General features: G+C 39.4%; 1 protein-coding gene across 1 annotated transcript in view; it reads right to left on the bottom strand.

The window, feature by feature from the left end:
• The window catches only part of CNTNAP5 (contactin associated protein-like 5), an 886,807-nt gene that overhangs the window by 650,314 nt on the left and 213,988 nt on the right, over positions 1-22,505 (bottom strand). Inside the window, exon 3 of the mRNA XM_011941654.1 lies at positions 11,223-11,416. Coding sequence (XP_011797044.1) covers positions 11,223-11,416 — 194 coding nt within the window. The remainder of the gene's footprint in view (positions 1-11,222; positions 11,417-22,505) is intronic.

Genomic DNA, 22,505 nt, shown 5'->3' with positions numbered 1-22,505 from the left:
ACTCTGATAAGTATGCCCAATTATTTCTAAAATACATTATTTTCTTTGGCTTCTTTGTTCTTGTTTAAATAAGGAAATCACACAAGTCATTGAACCACAGAACAATATTCTCAACAAATCCTTAATATGTCCATTTATCTGAAGTCCTGTTGATTAGAAAAAGCAAAGAATTACAATTGTCTCGAAGAATTGCAATTGTTACTTTTTACAGTAAGGCAGCTGGCATACCTGCCAAGGAGGTAGTGGAACAAAAATCTTCTAAATCTTCTATTTACTATCAGAAAGGTAAAAAGTTTGAAGAATCAAAATTTATAGGCAAGAAGAAATCAAGATGAAACAAGATGAGAATTAAAGATATGTATGTATCGGTACATATATTTACAGCACACATATATTTATTTAAACAAATTTAAATATATATATAAAAGTATATATGGTAATACCTTAGCATCTTTTACAGGTTCTTGGAAACTGAGTCTTTAAACAAAACAATGTACAATGAGTCCTCAAATAACATTGTTTTCTTCAATATCTTTTCATTATAACATTAATGAGAAAACAATTGATTTTGCTACCCATGATTTTGCTCAAAGTCAGTTTCCAGGAACCCACGGGTGACGTTAAGTGAGAACTTACTGTATTTAAATCTACAAATATAAATACATATAATTTAAGTCTATAAGTACATACATATTTGTTGTACTATTATATATGTATATATGTACACTATAGACGTAGATGTTTAAAGTATCAACTTTAGCTTAAATAATAAGATCTCCTTCTACAAACATCAGTCTTTATTCGCATCTTTACATTTACATTTAAATAAGTCCATGTGTATGGTTTCAATTTCCAAAAACAAATGGGTTTATGAGATATTCTTATGATTTTGGAAACTTCAATACTTCAAATTTTTTTGTAATTATGCAGTTACTTTTGAAGCCTTTTAACAATGTCATAGAAAGAAAGATTTTGCATTTCCTACGTGATAATGTGACTTTCCATTACACAAAATTGACAAAGCTATTCATTGAGTTGTCACTTAATTGTTTCAGAAATTATTCAATAAATGACAAATGTATTTCAAGAAGAGAACTCAAACACATTACTTGGAACGAGGGGGGAGTGTACGAAGGAATCATTAGTAACAGATTAGCGTCCCCTCCAAAGAAAAAGCAACAAGACTCAAGGGCTTTTTGAGATGCCAGCTCTCTCCAGACACGTCTCAGAAAAAAGATGGCCTGGACTCTGCTGGGCAGGCTGGGCAGTCATCACCCATGAATTAGGGACGTGAACTCACCTATGCACACCTATGCCAGCAGTGCAGCTTTGGTATTTCTGAGTACGAGGGACACAGGAGCAGTAAGCTTGATGCGAGAGGACTTAGGAACAGGCCTGTAAGCAAAGCTTGTCTGGCAAGCATAGGATCTTCCCTTACATTATGTGTTTATTAAGGGGTTTAGGATGCCCCTCTCAAGCTGTGGCTTGGTTCTTCTTTTATACACATGCATATATTCTTAAATTCTCACGTATTTATAGCCCTCACATATAAACACAGTGTCTGAAACACAACATAAGCGTTTGCAAAAATATGCACTAGATAGGGAAGGCCTGGAGGATGCCCAGGCATCAAAGTGTCCACTCCTCAGACGAACGTGGCTTTGGGTCACAGTCATTTGCAACTGCGCTGCATTTTCCTTTCTCTTATCTACATGCAGAGTGCTTCATATTCAAGGGAGGTGCCGTGCCCAGTTAGCTGAGCTGTTCACACGTAGCGGGCTAGCTTGCTTGTGCTTACCTGCTGCGTCTTCTGTTCATCAGTTCTTTCTACTCTGTTTTACAGTCCATTCGTGGAACTCTAGCTCTCAATTATTGTTTCATAAATACAGACAGGTAAGACAAAAATGTGGCTGAATCATTGCAAAATCAAAATAGTGTCTGGGAGAAAAAAAAATCATAGCACTTCTTCTGCTGACAAGTCAGAAACTTCATGCTCTCATCTATGTGCCCATCTGGGCATATTCCTCCATGGTGTACCTGTCCATGCATTCTTCTTACCTCTGACAGGAAATTTCCACATTCTACTCTTGAATCCTCCTTAAGTTAGTACCTGCAGAATGTGCCTAACAGATGCTTGGTACCCTAAATTACAGTCAGATAAGACAGGATGTTAGGGCTCCATGAATCTTTGGGGAGATTTTTGAAAGTACATCTTCCTGCCTACAAAAGGGGGGAAAAAAGCACCCACAGCGTTCAAGTTGAAATAACTCCAGCCCAATTTTTATGACTCCTTCTCTGTACTTCCAATACTCCCTTCCTACAAAGGGGAAAAAAAATCACCCACAACATTCAAGTTGAAATAACTCCAGCCCAATTTTTATGAGTCTTTGTCTGTACTTTCAACACTTAGGGCAGGGGGTGGGGGAAACACTGTTTCTTTTTTCCTATGAGCTCCTGAATCAACTTCTGAAAAATTCTTGAGTCACTAAATTAGAGAATTATTTTCAAGGCAAGTCTAGGGTGTTAGACAAACTTAGGGCCATGATTCAGCTTCTGTCTCTGATTCCAAGAGCAGCCACAGCAGCAGAAGTGGTCTTTGGTTACAAGCCATTAGGAAACCTGCCTCTCATATGCACAGTTGCAATTGGTCAGAGACATGTAACACAAGAGCAGCTCCTGCTCACACTTAACGTCGTTTGCACTCTCTACTTTTATTAGCCTCACAGGATCAGTGACTAAAGTCAATTACCTTTATTTGCAATTAACATTAAGGCCCACAAAACTGGAAACTGTACTTCAGAATAGTAGAAACTTATGGTTACTATATTATGCTTTTCTTCTTAATGTCGATTGTTGTCATTGCAATAATAAATTCAATGAAGCCTGGTTTTTTTTTTCAACTTCAAAAAACATATTTAAGAGCTTCTTGGCTTTGTTGATGTCCCTGCCAGGCCTGGAATACTTCCATTTGGCTAGAGCCAGCTAGACACCTGGGGCCTTGAAATTTGACCTACACTCCTTTTCTTTAGGCATCAGTAACTCCCCCAGGCTCCTCCTCCAGCTCCTCTGTATGCTGCCAGGACTCTGTGCGAATTGTCCTTAATGAGCCTGCTTGGGTAAACTGTCTTCACCTGTAACCACAAGATCTTATTTTTTCCACTGAATATTTAGTTTACTAAGTGAGAGAAAGATTGATTTACTGTTTGCTTTTCCTTTTGTATACAAAGCTCAAAAGAAAGCAAATCCTGAGAGCCAGTGTCCTCTGGGCCTCTCCTCCAGGTGCATCACATACACCTGCCTTTCATGGCAATGACATCCCTTATTGTTGATAATGCTATGTAAAGATCCTTGTGTGGTTCAGTCCATTTCAAGTTTACACACTGTTGCTCAAAGTGAGGTCCTCAACCAGAAGCACCAGCAGCACCTAAGATTTCATTATAAAAGCCAATTCTCAGTCCCATCCTAGGCCTACTGAATACTTTCTGTAGGCAGAGCCGAGCAGGCCTTGCCTTGACAGGTCCTGTGGGGCATTTTGATGCATGCTCATTTTTGAGAATCTCTCCTTTACAGATCATAGGAGGTGACTACCCTCATTACATCCACTTTACAGAGGAAAAACTGAGTGCTTTAGGGTTTTAGTCATTTATCATAGTCACAGAATCCATGTCAGATTTCAAAGCTGAGATAATCTATGTAAGAAAACAACAACAAAGAAACACACACACACACACAATAATTCATCCATGTTAGCTAAAAATTACATAAATAAGGATTAGTTTAAAAATCTCTTCCACTCAGTCATTACACCTAGATAGCATCATTGACTATATTTACGTTTAAAAAATCCCAATACTTTGCTGGACGTTAAAGTTGAGATATTAACTCTTGTCGATGAAAAGAGTCAAACTCTGTAAAATATTTTAAGAGGTTGATTCTGAGCCAAATATGAGCGATCACGGCCAATGACACAGCCCTCAGGAGGTGCTGAGAACATGTGCCCAAGGTGGCTGGGGTACAGCTTGGTTTTATATGTTCTAGGAAGGCATGAGACATCAATCAAACACATTTAAGAAATACATTGGTTTGGTTTATAAAGGAGGGATGACCCAAAGAGGAGGGGGCTTCCAGGTTATAGGTAAATTTAAACACTTTCTGGTTGACAGTTGGTTGAGTTTATCTGAAGTCCTGGGATTAATGGAAAGGAATGTTCGGGTTAAGCTAAAGGATTGCGGGGACCAAGTTGTGCAGAGGAAGTTCTCAGATAGCAGACTTCAGAGAGTGCAGGTTATAAAATGTTTCTTAGACTTAAAAGGGTGCCTGGCTCTTAGTTGATTATAACCTGGATCTGGGAAGGAAGAAAGAAAAACAAAGGGGAAAGGGGATTCCCATAGAATGTGGATTTTCCCCACAAGAGACTGCAGAGTAATTTCAAGGTATGGCAAGGAAATATATTTTGGGTTAAAACATTTTGATTTTCTTCCTTGTTATGCCAGAGTCAGACTGGAAAGTAGGTCATGATATACAGGGTCAAATAAAACCCATCTGAGGAGAATTGATGGTTTGCAGGGCATGACTCCCCAGACCTCTTCGGTAGGAATTTGGGCAAGATAGAAAATCAGAGCTTAGGTTTTGGAGACAGTCACTTTAGATTAAGAGGAATCAGAGTGAGGACTAATAGGTTTATACATATTGAAAATACAATTATAAGTTGGGATTGCCGAGAATCATTAAGCACCTTAACAATAAGATTAATTTAATAGCAGCGGATTTAGGAGAATTAATTTTAAGCTGATCATTCTCCTCATTTTGATATCAGCTGTTGGCTCCTATCCCACTACACATGCAACCAGTTTGTCGGGGACTGCAAACATCTGGTCTCCCCTAGAAAGTGTCCGTATGAATATTAATCCTGAAGACTACACATTGACTCCCTATCTATGTGATGTGTTTAAATGCCACATGTGTAAATATGTGAGTGCATTTACTCCTTAAAAAGGTTAGACCCCATGTTGGGAAATCCTCTGAAACATTTCAGCAAATTCTAGTGTTAAGAAGAGAAAACAGATGGTCATCAGTGAGGAACTTTCAAGAGCTAAATGTGGAGCCAGAGGGCTGGAGGGAGCCTGCTGAAGCTGGGGTAAAGACCAGCTGTTGCTTTCTCAATGCTGATTGGCCAGTTGTTCCCTGTTTCGTTTTCTGCAGTGCTCTATCCAGTGATAAGATCATCTAAAATCAGCAAAAGAGCTTAGGACAAAACCACTGGGACAATTCAAGGGGAATTATGAGCTTTGAGATCCTTTAGTTGACTATTCTAAGCCAGCTTCATAGTGAAGCCCAGGCTTTATCTCCATGTATTTCGCATTTCAACCCACAGGGTAAGCCAAGCACCAGTGTCTGAGCAAGGAAATGTGGAGGAATGGATGCAATGGGCCTGGAAGATTCTAGATATATCCCTGCCCTGGGTAGGGAGAAAGACCTGCTACAGAGATGTTAAGGGACATTTTCAAGGTAATTCAAGCAACCAGTGGTGCAGTGTAATCAGATCATAATCAAAAGCCTCTGCATTTTCCTCTATACTTCATTTCTGTTAGTCTGTGACATTGTAATAACCTGCTTTTGCATTGGTGGTCTCCATTAAATCAGCAGCAAGATTCTGGGCATGCTAAGTTCTTAATTGAGCTTTTTATAATTGCCAAAACTGAAATTAATATCTATATTAAAAGCTTATTAGTATATGTGCATGACAGAACAAAGGAGAGAACTATTTAAAAAATCCTGACAAATATATCTGAGAACATGTTCCTACGTGTAGTCTTTATTATTTAACAAAAAATTAAAACAGAGAAGTGTTAACAAACTTTGTTACAATGGCTAAGAAACAATAATGTATTCGCTTAAAAAGATATGAGGATACTGTTAGTCTACAATTATCTATCCAGTCTCTCTCTTCAAATTCATTTTCTATCACTAACCAGGTATATCTTGTATCTAATTTATTAATTCTTTGTGTCCTTAATACATCTTCCTTTAAGATTTTGCTTATAGCATTTCTCCTGCTGTAAATGCACCTCACTTTCACCATTTTCTCTTCTCAATTTTTGAATGTTTATTGAATTTTTGTAAGACATACAGTACTCTGTAGTTGCTGACAAGCCAATATAACTTAAACATGCTCTCTTCTGGTTCAAGTAGTCTAAGCCCCTCCCATTCATACATTGCCAGGAACACCCTCTCTGAAAAGCTTCGTGCATGTGAACTGCTGCCTTGGTACCATACACAAATATACTGTGTTGCATGTCATTGATTTGTCTCCCTAATGGTTCTGCCCGCCCAGAGATGGGAGAAACCATAGCTTAAGCCCCTTTGTAAGCCTAGCACCTTGCACAGTGCTTGGTGTATAATGAGAGCTTAAAATATATATGTTGATGGTGATAAGATTCTCACTCTCAAATTGTTTTCTGAAATTGGTAGGCTTAAAATACTGTATCAAACAGTGATCAATACTCAGGATGTTCTAGGCCAAACTGGTAGAATAAATGTATATAAATCATGAAGATCAGAGAGCATCTCCCAGAGAATTTGGAAGTCACTCAAGGATGAAATCGGGGAACTGAGGACCAAACTGTATAATCCATTGCTTGAATTGACCTCTGTGTGAGAAAACTGCCAGGCAACAAATGCAAGTCCTTCATGTTAAGGCAGATTCGAGAAAGTTACAGGAAATCACAGACCATCAGAGTGCACAGGCCAAAAGCGTCTATAATAAAGGACTATATGACTGTCTGTTTGGGGAGAGGCAACATAATTTTAGTAAGAGAAAACTGTGAGTTGCATATTAATAAAATATGGAATATTCACAGGAGATGATAGGGTAGAGAAGGGGCTTGGCATCAGCTGTGTCATGAATAGCTGAGGATGTGGGGACAATGAATTACGGCAGAAGAGCCTCACTGACAGTGTGGGAATTGTGCTTATGAAGGAAAGGGCTCAACACTGTGGTTATTCATGGATATAACACGGACAGTACATGGTTCTTCTGGCATATCTTTCAAAAGGACTGCTGACAGGACCTGGTCTGAGTGGACTTAATTAAAGAGGTTCCTTTGTTCCAAACAAGTTTACCCACTTTACCAAGCATTGGCTCACACTACTGCCCAGAGTTGGAATTTTAATATTCGTAATGATTCAGCATGTCTACACACCAATCAGGAAGAGGTTTTGGAGCTGCTAAGATTCTGAACATTGTTGCTGGGTTTGTCCCTGACACACCTTCATGCCTGGTTATTTAGTGAAGCGAGGGACTCTGGCTTGTGCATAAATCATGATGCATCACTAAGTAGCTGGTGGCCTCATTCATGAGCATTCCATTCAGTGCCAGATCAGAAACTCTCCAAATTGGATTTTTAGGGCATGAAAAATTGCTACTGTACATTGCAAAGGTATCCTTTTAGGATTATTTTTCTGAAGCGAACCTTGTGAAATGCAATAAATCTCTTCAGTACTGGTGGATGGATTGTCCCATGCACAATACGTGCTATGTATTGTTTGGTAAATCAATTTTAAAGAGCACTACAAACTATATATTATCTAAAATTTTAGGATTCACAGAAGACCCAGTAAAAGTAAGCATTCAAGAGATTCTCTGCTTCATTGGCCAGGTGTGGTGGCTCAAGCCTGTAAACCTGAGGTCGTGGCAGGAGGATCACTTGGTCCTAGGAGTTGGAGACCAGCCTGGGCAACAAAGTGAGAACCCATCTCTAAAAAAAGAGTTTTAAAAATTTCAGAAGAATTAGCCAGATGTGGTGGTGCATGCCTGTAGTCCCAGCTACTTTGAAGGCTGAAGTGGAAGGATCACTTGAGCCCAGCACATCAAAACTACAGTCAGCTATGATAGTGCCACTGCACTCCAGCCTGGGTGACAGAGTAAGACTCTGTCTCCAAATACACACACACACACACACACACAGAGATATGCATATATACACACACACACACACATATATATATGTGTGAATATATATACATATTCTCTATTTTCTTGATACACCACCTTTAAGCCAGTACTTGATGTTTTAGGCATTGACTTTTTCTGAAAAGTGAAACAAAACAATTTAGACAGTTTTGCAAAACCTTTGTTTGACTATTGTTCTTGTCTTAGTTATAAGGCTTAATTTTGGTGAATTCAGAGTCTGTCTTCTAATTTAAAATTAAAATAAATTAAAAATAAAAAGTAAAAAGCAAAGCTCTCAAGATAATCTCTTTCATCCAGCAGCGTAATTTGATGAAAGTATCAATAAATATTAGTTAGTCACAAGGCAAATTTCCCAGATTTCTGTGAAGTCTTTGCAAAACACCCTGAAATTCTAGAGGGTTTTAGAGAGTCCAAGCACTATTTACAACATATACAAATACAAATAGATATTATTGGTATCTTCACACTTTTATATTTAGCAACATGTGAATTAAACAATAGGACTTAATATTATTCTTAAAGAGTTGGCTTGACAAAGTTAACATTTGAAGTGAGAAAAATAAATCAATTTTGTGAAAATCAAAAAATAAAAATAAAAAATAAATCAGTGTACTAAAAGAGAAACAGAAACTACAGTTTTGCCATCAACTATATTTAGGAATAAATCTTAGTTGTGAAATATTTGCCACCAGTTTCTGGTTGTGTGAGCTTGGATTGAGCTCTGGGAGCTTCAGGCCTCTTGTTCCTGGAGATGTTAACACTGAATCACCAATTTATAAAATGACAGCTTGATAGACATATAGATTTACATTTGCTTACATATGGTGTGTAATGGGTGTTTAGTAACTGCGAGTTATCCCAGTGTTCAGTAAGAGGACACCTATTTTTCCAGGGTTGAGCCTAGTTACTGTACATGACCTATCATGGTATTTCTGCCTAATGTCAGTGTATTTGACTGTTCAAATTGGAAGTTGTAATGTTCCCTCCTCAAATCACTTCTCCTGCCTGTATTTACTTAGTGAAAGGCTGATCCTGAAGCTGCCTCTCTCCCAAGTGCCCTACAGTCACTGCAAGCATCTCTGCGGAGTTCGTTGCTGGAATTTCCTGCCTCACTGTGCATGGAGGACCCTGCATTTCCTTCTCTGCCCATCCAGCAACTTTTACCTGCCTTACCATGTCAAGGCTGTTTGGGATGCAAAGTAGGGTATGGAGAAAGTCTCCTGCCCTCACCCTTCGATTCAGGGAATCCTAGTAATTTTGCAGTTCTCTTAATAATCACCCCAAAATAAGTTCCTGCCATGTGTCTAGTGATACTGGGCACAGGGGCTAAATGGATGTACAAAGAGATCCCTGCCTTTGAGGAGCCTGGAATCATTTTGAAACACAGGTAAACTGACAAGGGCAAGGAAGTGAAAGAGGCCTTGTGCCCACTGCTCATGAGCCCAGAGGAATTGTCATCCCTTGAAATACATCCCAATCCAGTGCTAAGCTGAAAGTAGGTTATTTGGTTCTAAAGAAAATGAAACTCATGATTAAAAAAAAAAAAAAAAAAATTAGGCACAGTAACTCAAAGCTACAACTCAATCTAAAAACAACCAGTCCCGGTGACAAGTACCAGAGAAAACAAAAAAATCCCACATCGATTTGTCCCTCTAAAGTCAACATAAAAACCTTCAAATTGCTCCTCAAAACGGAAGGTGTGCTTATTTCTTATCTCAAACTAAAAGTCAAACAAAACGAAAACCTGTAGTAATTTGCGGGGACCTCACAATTGAGAAAAAAATAAAATGGTCCCCAAAAGACATTTTTTTTTTTCCTTTTTCAACTTTTATTTTAGGTTCAAGGGGTACATGGGCAGGTTTATTTCATGGGTAAATTGCATGTCCCTGGGGCTTAGTGTACAAATGATTTCGTCACCCAGGTTTTGAACATAGTACCAACTAGATAGATTGTGGACTCTCACCCTCCTCCCTACCTCTCCCTTCAAGCAGGCTGTGGTGTCTACTTTTGCTGCTTTGTTTCCATGTATATGCACTGTTCAGACTATTTTTAAAAATGAAGAAAACTTATGCCTTTTATAAATATTATAACCTAATATTACAAGTGACCCAGAATAAAGATGACATTAATGCTATTCTCAGGATTCAGTCTGCCATAACTAATCTTAATCCTCAATTTATAACTGTTTTCAATTACAAACCCAAGTGATGGGTAGGCAATTAGCAAATAACAATGAGTATATAACACAGAAGTTGTTTCATTTTTATCAGTGAAATGCGGCCAACATGGGAATGTGAATGTGAAGACAACACTAATGTAAAGTATAAATTGGCATTGATTTAAGAGGAAAGAATCTGAAAAGGAAAGAATATGCTATTAATTTCCACAACTTCACATTTTACACACATTTGGATTTAAATATGGCGACTTATTTTCTCAACGAAAAGTAATAGCAGCTTACAACTTATTTTATTCAGTGCCTGAGGTTCTGAAGCTACCTCCAGGTGACTTTTGCTATCTGCTTCACCTCCACCTTTTCCTCCATTAATAATTTGCTGACAGCCTTTCACCCACACAGTGAGGTCAAGAATGTGGGGCTGGGATTAGGGAGGGAAGCTCTGTTCTGTAACTTGGAGCAAACTGTCCTTCACTCTGAAGCTGAGGATTGTTTCCAATGACAGAATAATTCCAAATTTTCTATTTGTTTTGTAGTTTTAGTTTTCAATTATTTGTGAATCTATGATAGAGGCTGCTTAGTGGCTTTGAAGTCAGACCAGACATTAAAGATTCCCGAGTCACGAGTCACACATTGGACAACGTTGATCAAATGACGTAACTGAGCTAGCTGTGTTGTTACAAAATATGTGAAGTGCCTGGCATATAATAAACTACTAAATACATCAATAAATACTTAGTAAATAAGTATAATCACATTAATAATCATACTTTGTTGGCACATTTATCTGTTTTTAAATTAATTTTTGTAGATGAGGAAAGGGAGGCTCAGTGAATTCCCCAGTTTACTACAAAAAGGGGAACATACTAAACTATCTTGCAACAGACCTCCCAATTTTCCTAGGAACTGGAGCCATGCTGGGCATGGGCCTTACAAATTGTCTAATTATTTCCAATGGGCACTCAACAGTTATTAAACTACCAACAATCTGGATATTGGAAAATGATGGAAATATACTGTGGTTACCATGAGCACATCTCAGTTTTATTCATTAGAAGGAAAAAGATGTCCTACCCAGATGCTGTCTTCTTGTTTGTACTGTTTCCAGTTGCGCCCTGTGTCACTGAACATCAGGCTGTAACTCGTCACCCAGTCAGAGCTTCCGTATCTTCCCTGCGTGGCCACTGCTGTAATCTCTACTCTGTTTCCCAGGTCCATCTGAAGCCACTGTTGAGCATTGGAATCTGCTGGGGACCAACCGCCAGTTCCTGGAACAGGATCAGAGAGAGAGAGAGAGTTGTAGTAATGTGTCACATAGCTACAATTTTCAGCTATCAAAGGGAAATGAAACAGTGTTCAACTAAGATGACTCTAACCCCAAATGGGCCCTACTCTTCCCTGCGTCTGTACTTAACCCCCTGGTACTTTCCATTCTCCACCTCCATCAACATCTCTCTCATTTCAAAAACTGTATCTTCCATGCTTCCATCCCTATTCCCTTAGTCATTATGACTTCTATCTTACAAACTCCTAGTGACATTTGTTTTATTTATTTTTCTTCTTACAATTTCAGCCTTTGATTGCAGATATATATGAACTAGGCTTACATGCTCTCTCTCTCTAATATATCGTTTCTTCTTTTCTTCCTTCTCTTCCTTCTTTTAGTGTTCTTTCATTACCTTCTCTCTCCTCTGTCTCTGAATATTTTCCATGAACCTATCATGGGCAAGATATTGTGCTGCAGATACAAAGATGAAAGAACACCAACTATGCCTTTGTATCATTCATTTATTCGGCAGATGTTTGTTGAGCACCAGGAGTATGCTGGGTGCTGAATAAAGAGAGAGATGCTGACAAAAACATATAAAGTGATGTGAAAGAAACTATCACAAGAGATAAACAGCAGGTACACAGAGCACAGAATGCCTCAGGAGCTCATCAGAGAGGCCTTCTAGAGACCGCCATAGTAGAGGTGAAGCATGAGGGAAGTGCAGCCAAATCCCAGGAAAAAAAAGGGTGGCAAGTTCGATGGAGATTAGCCAGGGAAAAGGGAACAACATACACCAAATCTCAGAGGCATGACAGTCTCTAACATTCTTGAATCCTCGTGTGATTCAGTATACCTAACCTGCAGGGACATTCTGACATACATACAAAAACTGTTTTGGCCTGAGAATTTTGTATTTCTCACACCTGAGGTTTGCAGAAGATCAATATTAGTTCTCTCTTAGTTGGAAGACTTGTAGCCTAAATTTGCTGTTTTTATTTCACATAGGAATAAAAAAGACAATATATTCACTTATACTAATCCCAAGTTTCACAAATCTTCTGAAGCCCATGTGGGAGCTACTGCAGACTGTATTATGCCATGGGTAGGGATAGCATAGAAGCAACTCAGGACATCAAGTAGGGAGAGGTAATTGAAGTTTTCGTTTAGAGGAGTTAATCAATAACCTTTTTCTTTCAATCTAAGTCATTGAAAATCATTTCTAGCGATGTTTCAGTCTACTTTCTCGCCACCTTGGAAGGAGTCATTTGGACATCTCCTTGGTAACTGAGAGCTTTCCAGAGCCCCAGCTCCTCCTGCAGAGTCTCTCATAGTACAGGGCGGCAATATAGACAAAGTGATAGAGGGCATAAAGTCAATCCTATTCTGTCTTTAAGGATGGAAAGATAGAGCACTTAAAGGTACATCTTACAAATTGTGGTTGATTTTCTTCAGTAAGCAGCTAGCCCTTAGCAGATTTTGTTTGAGAAAAGTTTTGGTTTTTTTCCTTTTTTTTCCTCACCATTCCTGAGAAGATTCAAATGCAGGAAAGAAGGGGAAGGGAATGTGCTCAGCATCTATTGTGGAATGTGTTTTATTAAGTGTTTTTTATGAATACAGTGGCAGATATGGCAGATAGTTACTAATATCCATTCTGTCTTCCTTCTGTGGTAATAGAATTGTAGTGAGTGCATGGCTTAACGGCAGTTTTCAGCTTTCTGTACTTTTATGGTTATGGCCATGTAGTCAAGTTCTCTCCAATAAGAATGTGAATGGGAATAATTTGTGCCACTTCCAGGCTAGCGTGCTCCTTCTCCACTTGCTTTCCTCTTCCACTGATGGATGCAGCCGACAACAAGATCTAGATGATGGCAGAATCACAGTATGGAAAGATCCTGGATCCCTGCATCATCACATGGAGGAAAGCACTTGCCTACTTGAACACATTCACCTAGTAGATGAATGAGAGCTAAACACCTATTGTGTTTAAGTCAATGTGCATTGGACTCTATTTGACACTGCAGTTTTGCCTACTTGAATAAATATACAATATCCTTTTAAGTAAATAGCATTATCTCCATCATAAAGTAGAGAAAACTGAAATCCAGCAAGTTTAGAAAATTTGGCACCCAGGATTAAAACATAGGGTAAATCCAGCTATTTGCAATTATCCTTCAACAGAAAACAAATAAAAAAAAAAAAAACAGGTTATAAAACTCCAGAAAATTAGTAAGGAGGAAAATCACTGGAAGTGGGTATTTGAGCAGAGATTCTGAGATGCCAGATCCAGGGGTATATTTTTATCATTCAACTCTGTCTTCCTCAACATATTCACAATTCCCATTCCCCTCTGCCTTTCTCTAGCTTATCAAAATTGACAGAGAGGCTTATAGAGAGGGAGGTTTTACATTTCAAAAAATCCAAAATTATTCTGAACATATTCTTTATTTCTATTCAATGTCTTCTGCTGCCCATTTCATGAGGCTGCATTCTTTCTCAGTAAAAAAAAAAAAAAGAAAATGTTGTTGAAATGGTCTTCTCTCAGCAATATTAAAACATGATAGAAAATAAATTTATATGGTGATTTTATCTGTAGTGAATATATGAGTGATTTTATACTTTTCTGATTTTTGCATATAACATAGCTTCCATTATCAACATGTTATTCTCTTATAAGCTGAGAATTTTATTACTCATATGTGATTTATTGCATAAAGAATATGTACAGCAATTTGGGAGCTGATGGTTTAATATAGGACTTCTGATGTTTCTGTGACCACCATTATTTTTAAAATGAAAATTCTTAAGCCTTAACTATTTCTCTTTTACCCTCAATAGTTCACAACTAGACTTCCTCATCATGCTTTAAAGCTTTTCCTTCATCTACTCTAATTAGCATATGGTAAGAACTTATGTGAAGAATGGAGACAAGGAACTAGAATGACAAGAAATTTTGCCTTGCAAAGAATAAAATAACAAAGGACTGATCAAAACTAAAGCAAACCAAGACAAACCACAACAAAAAACAGAGAATGATTTAACATTAAAGTTTCTGCAAATTTGTCTAAAGAAAATCACATCTCTCTTTTTCCCACAGTAAAAAAAAACTTAACTTATTAATCTTCCCCAAATTAACCAAAATGGAATAGTTGTTGTTAGCATTCATCAACACATCATGTTAAAAATTTTCTGAGCCCAAGAGCTTCAGCCAAAGCTCTTCAAACGGAGAGATGCTATCTGGGTGATAATTGCCGAGGACTCTTTCCTGCTGTTGAAGAGGCTCCCCGCATTACAGCTAATAGGGAAGACACCCGGGTTGCCATGGTTGCTATGGCAAACGTTTTGTTCTTTCCACCAAACAATAAATGTGTTTTCACAAATGATGAGAGTAGCCTGAAGAAACTATTTGTAGTCGCTATAAAAACGCACTGCACCCACACTAGCTCCTTGTTTCTGAATTATTCCTTAAATTGGGGGTATAACGCACACACAAATAAATGCATTTGGCAAGTTGAAGGAATCAACTAAGGCAATGCTGTCTGTAATTTTGGGTGATGTATCAATGGCTATTAAACACAAAAATTCCTGTTAAACTCTGCAGTTTAAATTTAAAGGATATTTAACAGAAGTTTACATTTAAAGGGAAAACTTGCATTTAAAGAAAAAATAATCTTAGGCCGGGCGCGGTGGCTCAAGCCTGTAATCCCAGCACTTTGGGAGGCCGAGACGGGTGGATCACGAGGTCAGGAGATCGAGACCATCCTGGCTAACACAGTGAAACCCCCTCTCTACTAAAATACAAAAAACTAGCCGGGCAAGATGGCGGGCGCCTGTAGTCCCAGCTACTCGGGAGGCTGAGGCAGGAGAATGGCGTGAACCCGGGAGACGGAGCTTGCAGTGAGCTGAGATCCCGCCACTGCACTCCAGCCTGGGCGACAGAGCGAGACTCCGTCTAAAAAAAAAAAAAAAAAGAAAAAAGAAAAAATAATCTCACCTTAGAGCACAACTGGAATTGTTCAAATATTTGAGGAGCAAAAAATCCAAAATGATTTGGAGGCTATGTCTTAGTTATTTCTAGCATACTCCAAACCTCATACTCTGCAAACTGTATTATCTGACTCTGGAGGAAAAGATGGAATAAAGAGATGCTGGACCAAAAGTTAGGCGATTTGATTCAAGACCCAGCTCCTTTCCTGATGTTACACTAGATGAGAAATTCTCAAATGAGCTCCATCATGCAAACAGGATAGTTGGCAGCATTTCCAAGATCATAAACTGGGAAGTAGTAATGCAGGAGCTCCAGACGCAGGAAACCTGGATCCAGCACCCAGGTCTTCCCTGGGCTCTAAGTGGCCTCTCAAGTGCACCAACACATCCCTCAGGTCCTCATCCTCCTGCTGCCTCATAAGAGCAATTCTCACTAGAAACATAATTCACCTTGACATTGTTTCCAGTATCTTAGTTGATTCTCATGGAAATCAGCAGTAGCATTTTAAAAATTTTTTCAAAGCAGTCTCAATGGGCCAAGCAGCTAACCCAGATGTATGGCTAAAGACTGCACTCCAACACAGTCCTTCTAATTTCAAGTCCCTGCCTGAGGTTTCAATAGGAACCAACATCTTAAGAAAGCAAGAACAGACTTGTATGGAGAATTCTAAGCAAAGATTTTTGGGTTTTTTTTTTGTTTTGCTTTGTTTTGTTTTTTGAGACAGAGTCTCACTCTTTTGCCCAGGCTGGAGTGCAATGATGTGATCTCGGCTCACTTCAACCTCTGCCTCATGGGTTGACGCGATTCTCCCACCTCTGCCTCCTGAGTTGCTGGGATTACAGGTGTGTGTCACCACGCCCAGCTAATTTTTGTATTTTTAGTAGAGACGGGGTTTCACCATGTTGGCCAGACTGCTCTCGAACTCCTGATCTCAGGTGATCTGCCCGTCTCAGCCTCCCTAAGTGCTGGGATTACAGGTATGAGCCACCATGCCCAGTCGCAAAGTTTTAAGTAAGAAAAACAAAACAAAATGAAACCAGATCTCCTGCCTCCTCCAGTCACTCCATGCTCACTTCTTTATACTAAGGCACTTACTGCTAATCCTGCATTCCAAACTGCACACACTGGGATAGGCTGTAAGCATGAAGCAGAATAACCAGTAGAAAATGCAGAAATTCCTCAGTTTCTACACTTATTTCCACTTTTAACTCAAAAAGGGAAATGAGAATTGACTGATGTCACACATTGGAAATGGGCACAAAATGGATTATATACAGGTCTCTGCAAAGTGATATTTCATAACTGTCTTTCAAAAAAAGAGAGTACATTTAGTCCAAGACCAACTGGAGTTAAAAGTGTCATACACACACACAGCAACATAGCATTTTCACACCTTATCTGTTTTTTTTTTTTTCTTTCTTTCTTTCTTTTGACGGAGTCTTGCTCCTGTCACCCAGGCTGGAGTGCAATGGCATGATTTTGGCTCACTGCAACCTCTGCCTCCTGGGTTCAAGCGATTCTCCTGCCTCAGCCTCCTGAGTAGCTGGGATTACAGGTGCCCACCACCACACCCAGCTAATTTTTATATTTTGAATAGAGACAGGGTTTCACCATGTTGGCCAGGCTGGTCTTGAACTCTTGACCTCCAGGTGATTCACCCACCTCGACCTCCCAAAGTGTTAGGATTACAGGCATGAGCCACCACCCCTGGCCACACCTAATCTGTTTTAAAAATACAGCCTGGCCATTTTTTTTTAAAGCCTAAAATAAACCCTATAGGAAACACGTTTCCCAGGCAGGTACTTCTCCTGCCTTCCAGAAGGCCCTATGAAACTACAAGCATATTCTCACCAATTACTGTGAGGCTAGTTTGAATCACTAGCCATATCTTTAATTATTAAACAATCGGTGCCTCTGTAAGTAAAAGTTCTAGATGTTTTCGGGACACAGCTACCTGGTAATGTGTAGGGAGACTCCCTGAAACTATTGCTACGGAATAAAGGATGAAATGTTCCTGATTATTGTAAATACAAAATTGCATGTAGGATTCTGTAAAGACAATGCCAGTTTGGACTGCCAGAATGAGCCAATAGCGTGTGATGTGCTTCCCCCTGCAGACAGCCTATGAATGGATGTGCAGTCAGGGAGGTTTCACATCACCAAGATTCCTATCCCAGAAAAGCAGATGTTCATAGCTCTGGGAATGGAATGTGACCCTTGTGGAGAGCCTATAAACGGATGCATGGGGGGGCGCCTCTCCATATGGATAAGGCTATAAACGCCCTCATCTTGCTGCAGCTCTTCTAGGCCTCTTTAGGGTTAAGGCATACTCCTGTCTGAGAATTTCTGGTCTAACCGGTTGTCTAGCTTCACGTCCTGTTTCTATGGACTGTTTGTAACCAGCTTTTGCTGCAACTGTTACTGCCGATTAATATCTTGCTAATCATAGGTTATGGAAAGACTGTGCTTCTGTTTTAAGGCTCTGTTAGAAATTACTGATGCACACACTATATTGCAAATTCTTATCTCTGTATACCGTACCTCTGCATACAGACGTTATGTTAAAGAATTACTTCATCCCCATGTGACCATCTCACCTCATAATCAAATGACCCTAAATCCCTCACTAACCTATCCCCGCCCTCACTAAACTTAATAATAAATGCTGGTATATCCAGTGCATTGTTGGCACTGTGGGACCAGAAGGTGGTGACCCCTCTGGACCCAGATTTCACTATCTTGTGTGTGTCTATTATTTCTTGACCTGCCAATCTGCCTGGGAACTAAGAGAGAGCCCCATTGCATTGCGTGCTGCTGGCCAGATCCTGCAATAGTAATGGTAATGAATAACAGAAAGACGCTGTCCCATAAATATTGAACATTATGCAGTATGTGTAAGAGTAATAACAACATTCATAGACATGCTTGTAGCACTCAGAAGGGCTTCCTGCTCCTCCCCGTGGAACAGGATCACCCATGTGTAACAGGACCTGTGGCTGGGCAAGAATCTTTGAGGCGGAAAGCTGTTGGCAAGAACCCTGCGCATAATCTTTCTGCTCCTGGGCAGGTGCAGAAGGGCTAAGATACTGCAGCCTGGTCCAGGCCATGCCTCCTGCACTTCCCTTTCCACATTAATTTAGGGACTAAGGAGTTAACCAGGGGAAAATAAAGTGGGAACTTGGCCAGGCACAGTGGCTCACGCCTGTAATCCTAGCACTTTGGGAGGCCAAGGCAGGCGGATCATCTGAGGTCAGGAATTCAAGACCAGTGTGGCCAAAATGGTGAGACCCCATCTCTACTCAAAATACAAAAATTAACAGGGCATGGTGGTGTGTGCCTGTAATCCCAGCTACTCGGGAGGCTGAGGCAGGAGAATTGCTTCAACCTGGGAAGCAGAGGTTCCAGTGAGCCAAGATCATGACACTGCAAATCCAGCCTGGGCAACAGAGTGGGACTCCATCACTAAATAAATAAATAAATAAATAAATAAACAAACAAACAAAGTGGGAACTTGCCAACACACCATGTGGGTTGCAAAAATGATAAAAACCTGTAAGAGAATCTGGAATGACCCTGATTGAGACCAGTCTGTAGAAAACAACAAAGGAGCTTTTAAGAGGAGATTCACGTAAGGGAGGGGTAAGTTTGGATAATAATCAGACCTGGTTATCATTGTCCGATTACAGAGTCTGCCTAAGGAGTAACGTCTCGGGAGAGTGGTTCTGTGTATGACTTAGTTTGGGTTTCCTGGAAGTCAGCTATGAAACAAGGACTTGAAGGCAAGTAGTTCATTTGGGAAGTGATCCCAGCAAGATGAGACAGAGCGGAAAGGAAAGCCCATCGGTGGGACAGCATCAGGCCATCTTCCCTGTGAGTGAACTTCATCTCACTGAGATAGGAGGCACCGCAGGGTTATCTCATTCGAGTGGGAGGGAGCTGGGGTTTTTAATACACCAAATTGGTCAGGTATTAATTGAGGGCTTCTGGAGAGCAGGGTGGCATCTAAAGCACAGAGAGAAACACCGAGAGGAGAAGTTCAGCTACTAGGGTTGAAAGTGTTCCTGATGAGGATGTTCTCAGGTCTCTATCCAGATCCTCTCTAGCAGGTGAATTCATCCTCCAGCTGTGGGTGCTAGATGACAGCTAGAACTATCCCCTTTTCCAGAGATTTGTCCTTGGCCAAAGACAAGCCTTCTTGCCTGGGAGCTGTCACTTCCCCTGTCCCCAGCTCAGCGAGTGTCGACTGATACAAAGTTCAAAAGACTGGTTGGTCCCAGTGTCTCAATGACAGACTTTATAGTGTAGTCTGATGTGGCATCTGAAGGAACCTTGACTCAGTGGAGACTATACCCTTGCTAGCTTTCCCCTCTGCCTTAATGCCCTATCTCCAGAGAGCACCGCCCCAATAATTACTTCCCCAAGAAGCCCTGTCTCTGCTCATCTTCCAGGATGCTGGCTTTTGGCTGAAATGGTGAAGTCTGAAAGATATGACCACCAACAGCCTCTGAGACAGTGTGTGCACCTGGCTTCACACTGGTGTGTCTGTCAGTGTCTATGGTGAGAAAGCTGTGTTATTATTTTGAAAGATGCTCAGTACTCAGACAGTTCTGCTGATGTCCTCCAATAAATATCTTCCCTTTGGAAAAACGGAGCAATCAAGACCTTGATGGAGCAGGAAAGGAGGTCTGCTGCCTGTTTCATAGTTCAGAAGTTATAAAAGAAGTGAGGGGATTTGGCAGAAGGGCAGTCTGAGCTGGGAAGAATTCGAGTTCAGTCCCAAGATGGATATTCCATATTCATGACCCCTATAGACCAAGGGCTGATTCATGTGTGGATAAAAACACCCAGGCGTTTTAAAAAACTTGGATGGGAGGGTCATGTATATAAAACTTAAAGACTTTAAAACTAACTGTTCAATATGGAAGTGAATATTTAAATTTAAATTTCACTTAAATTAAAAATTGAATTTCTTAGTCACAGTAGCCTCATTTAAATGCTCAATAGCCAAGTGTTGCTAGTGGATACCTTGCACAGCACAGCTATACATATTTCCATCCTTGCAGAATTTTCTATTGGCCAGTGCTGCTGTAAAATTTCTCTTATAAAATGAGTAGAAGCTCAGTTCCATTTTAACTTGGCAAATCAATACACTCCAACTCTGCCCATCTGCTGCTCAGGCCTAAGAGATTGTTAGTGGATTCTAGTGGATTATGTATACCTGATTTTATATATATAGATATATATGTACATATATATATATATATATATATATATATAAAATTATTGAGTTCTTGCCATGAGTAAAGCAGTGTAGAAGATTCAGCAGCAGGGTAAAACATTGTATGAGATTCAGCAGCAAGGTAAAATACTGTTCCTATTTTTAGGCATATAGAGAAAAATTACTCTCCCAAGATTATCAAAGGGAAAAGGGAGACCTGGAATTGGAAGTGATTTGAAACTGCAGATGTCATACTGATGACATTACCACTTACATTTTTTTTTTCTCATGAGCAATATACTTTATGCACAGTTGAGCATACCACATTTAACTTAGATTCTTGGTGTAATTTTCTTTTAAAAGACAGTGTCTGGTCAAATTCTGGTGTTTTTGAGTTTAAAAGGTCACTTTCCACCTTGTGACTTTGGACAGGTAATTTCCCTACTCCTATAAAAATAGTATGGTTAGTGTCTAACATATCAAGGATAAAATTATATATGGTTAGTGTCTAACATACCAATGATAACATTTTATATATATATATATACACACACACATATATAAAAATATATATAAACTCACAGGCATCACAACTATGGACACAAAATGATTAAATATGAGTGTATCGAATTGCATTACTCTGAATGAGAGAGAAAGGAGAGAAAGAGGAGAGAGAGAAGGAGAGACAGAGCGAGAGAAAGGGATAGAATGAATATTTATAGACATGGTTGATTATTCTCTTACTTCATATCAGATGATTAATCTAAATTCAGCGATGGTAATTCCATCCTCCTTGACTGTGATTGTTTCAGGACTGGATGGATGACCAAATTATGGGAGCTGGTGAAATAGGAAAGGGTGATCCTGGGTCTTGGGTCCTTGAAGAGTTTCAGTGCTCTAAGGAGTGGTTCCCAAACTTTTGTGAGCATCAGAATCATTTACGGAACTTGGGAAAACATAGGTTTCTACTGCCAGAATTCCTAATTTAGTAGGTTGGTGTGAGTCTAGATAATCTACATTTTTATCAAGTTCCTAGGAGATGTTCATTATGCTGCTATTTCAGGGCTCACACTCTGATAGCTTAAAAAAAACAAGCCACAGGAGGTCGTGGTCTCATTGATTCCCAGAATGTTGTAAATCTGGCTGAGATGCTGGGCAGGCTTATCAGTTCCAGGACAATGCTGCCACTGAGGGTGGTATTGTTGAATTAAATCTGCCAGCCCTGGAGCCTGCCCTTTTTGAGAATTTCCTTTTGTTTTTAATAATTAATTTTTACCTTTAATCCTTTTGTAATGAAAAAAAAAATCCCACAGATACAAAAAGTCTCACAAAACGAATGTTTAGCTTAATAAAGTATTATAGGGCAAAGACTCTTATAACCACCCTGTTCTGGAAATAGAAATATGAATGCTTTTCAATCTTTATCTGAATAATTTAATATTTTTCAACCAGCATGAGCTGGATTCTGTTATTTACACACAGAAGCACACTAATAAAGATACCCCAGAACGCTTTCTGATTGCTGTGGATATTTTTGTAGAACAGATTCATTAGAAGCCAGTCCTTAGCAAAACAAATGATAAAAGTTCTTTGATAAAATCTGGATTTTTAATGCAACATGTTCATTGGCTAGAAAATTAAGGTCCAGACATGATCAACCAATTGCATAGATGAATATAACTGGAATAAGCAAGGAGTGAGATACTCAAAAGGAGAAATGAGGAGGACATCACCATAAAAGAAAAAGTCTTCAAATTGAAAATCTGGAGAAAGATGAACTAAAGATTAACTCCGATTTTCTGGTTCTTTGGCATTTGTTATATGTTACCATTTTCACTTCTCATGGTGAATCCTGTAAACCTTAACTCATCTTTTTAAGGACAT

This window comes from Colobus angolensis, unplaced genomic scaffold (genome assembly GCF_000951035.1).
Source record: "Colobus angolensis palliatus isolate OR3802 unplaced genomic scaffold, Cang.pa_1.0 Scaffold20, whole genome shotgun sequence".
In the NCBI taxonomy this organism is placed as follows: Eukaryota; Metazoa; Chordata; class Mammalia; order Primates; family Cercopithecidae; genus Colobus; species Colobus angolensis.
The sequence above is the reverse complement of the archived record's forward strand: the minus strand, read 5'-3'. Positions and strand labels throughout refer to the sequence as shown.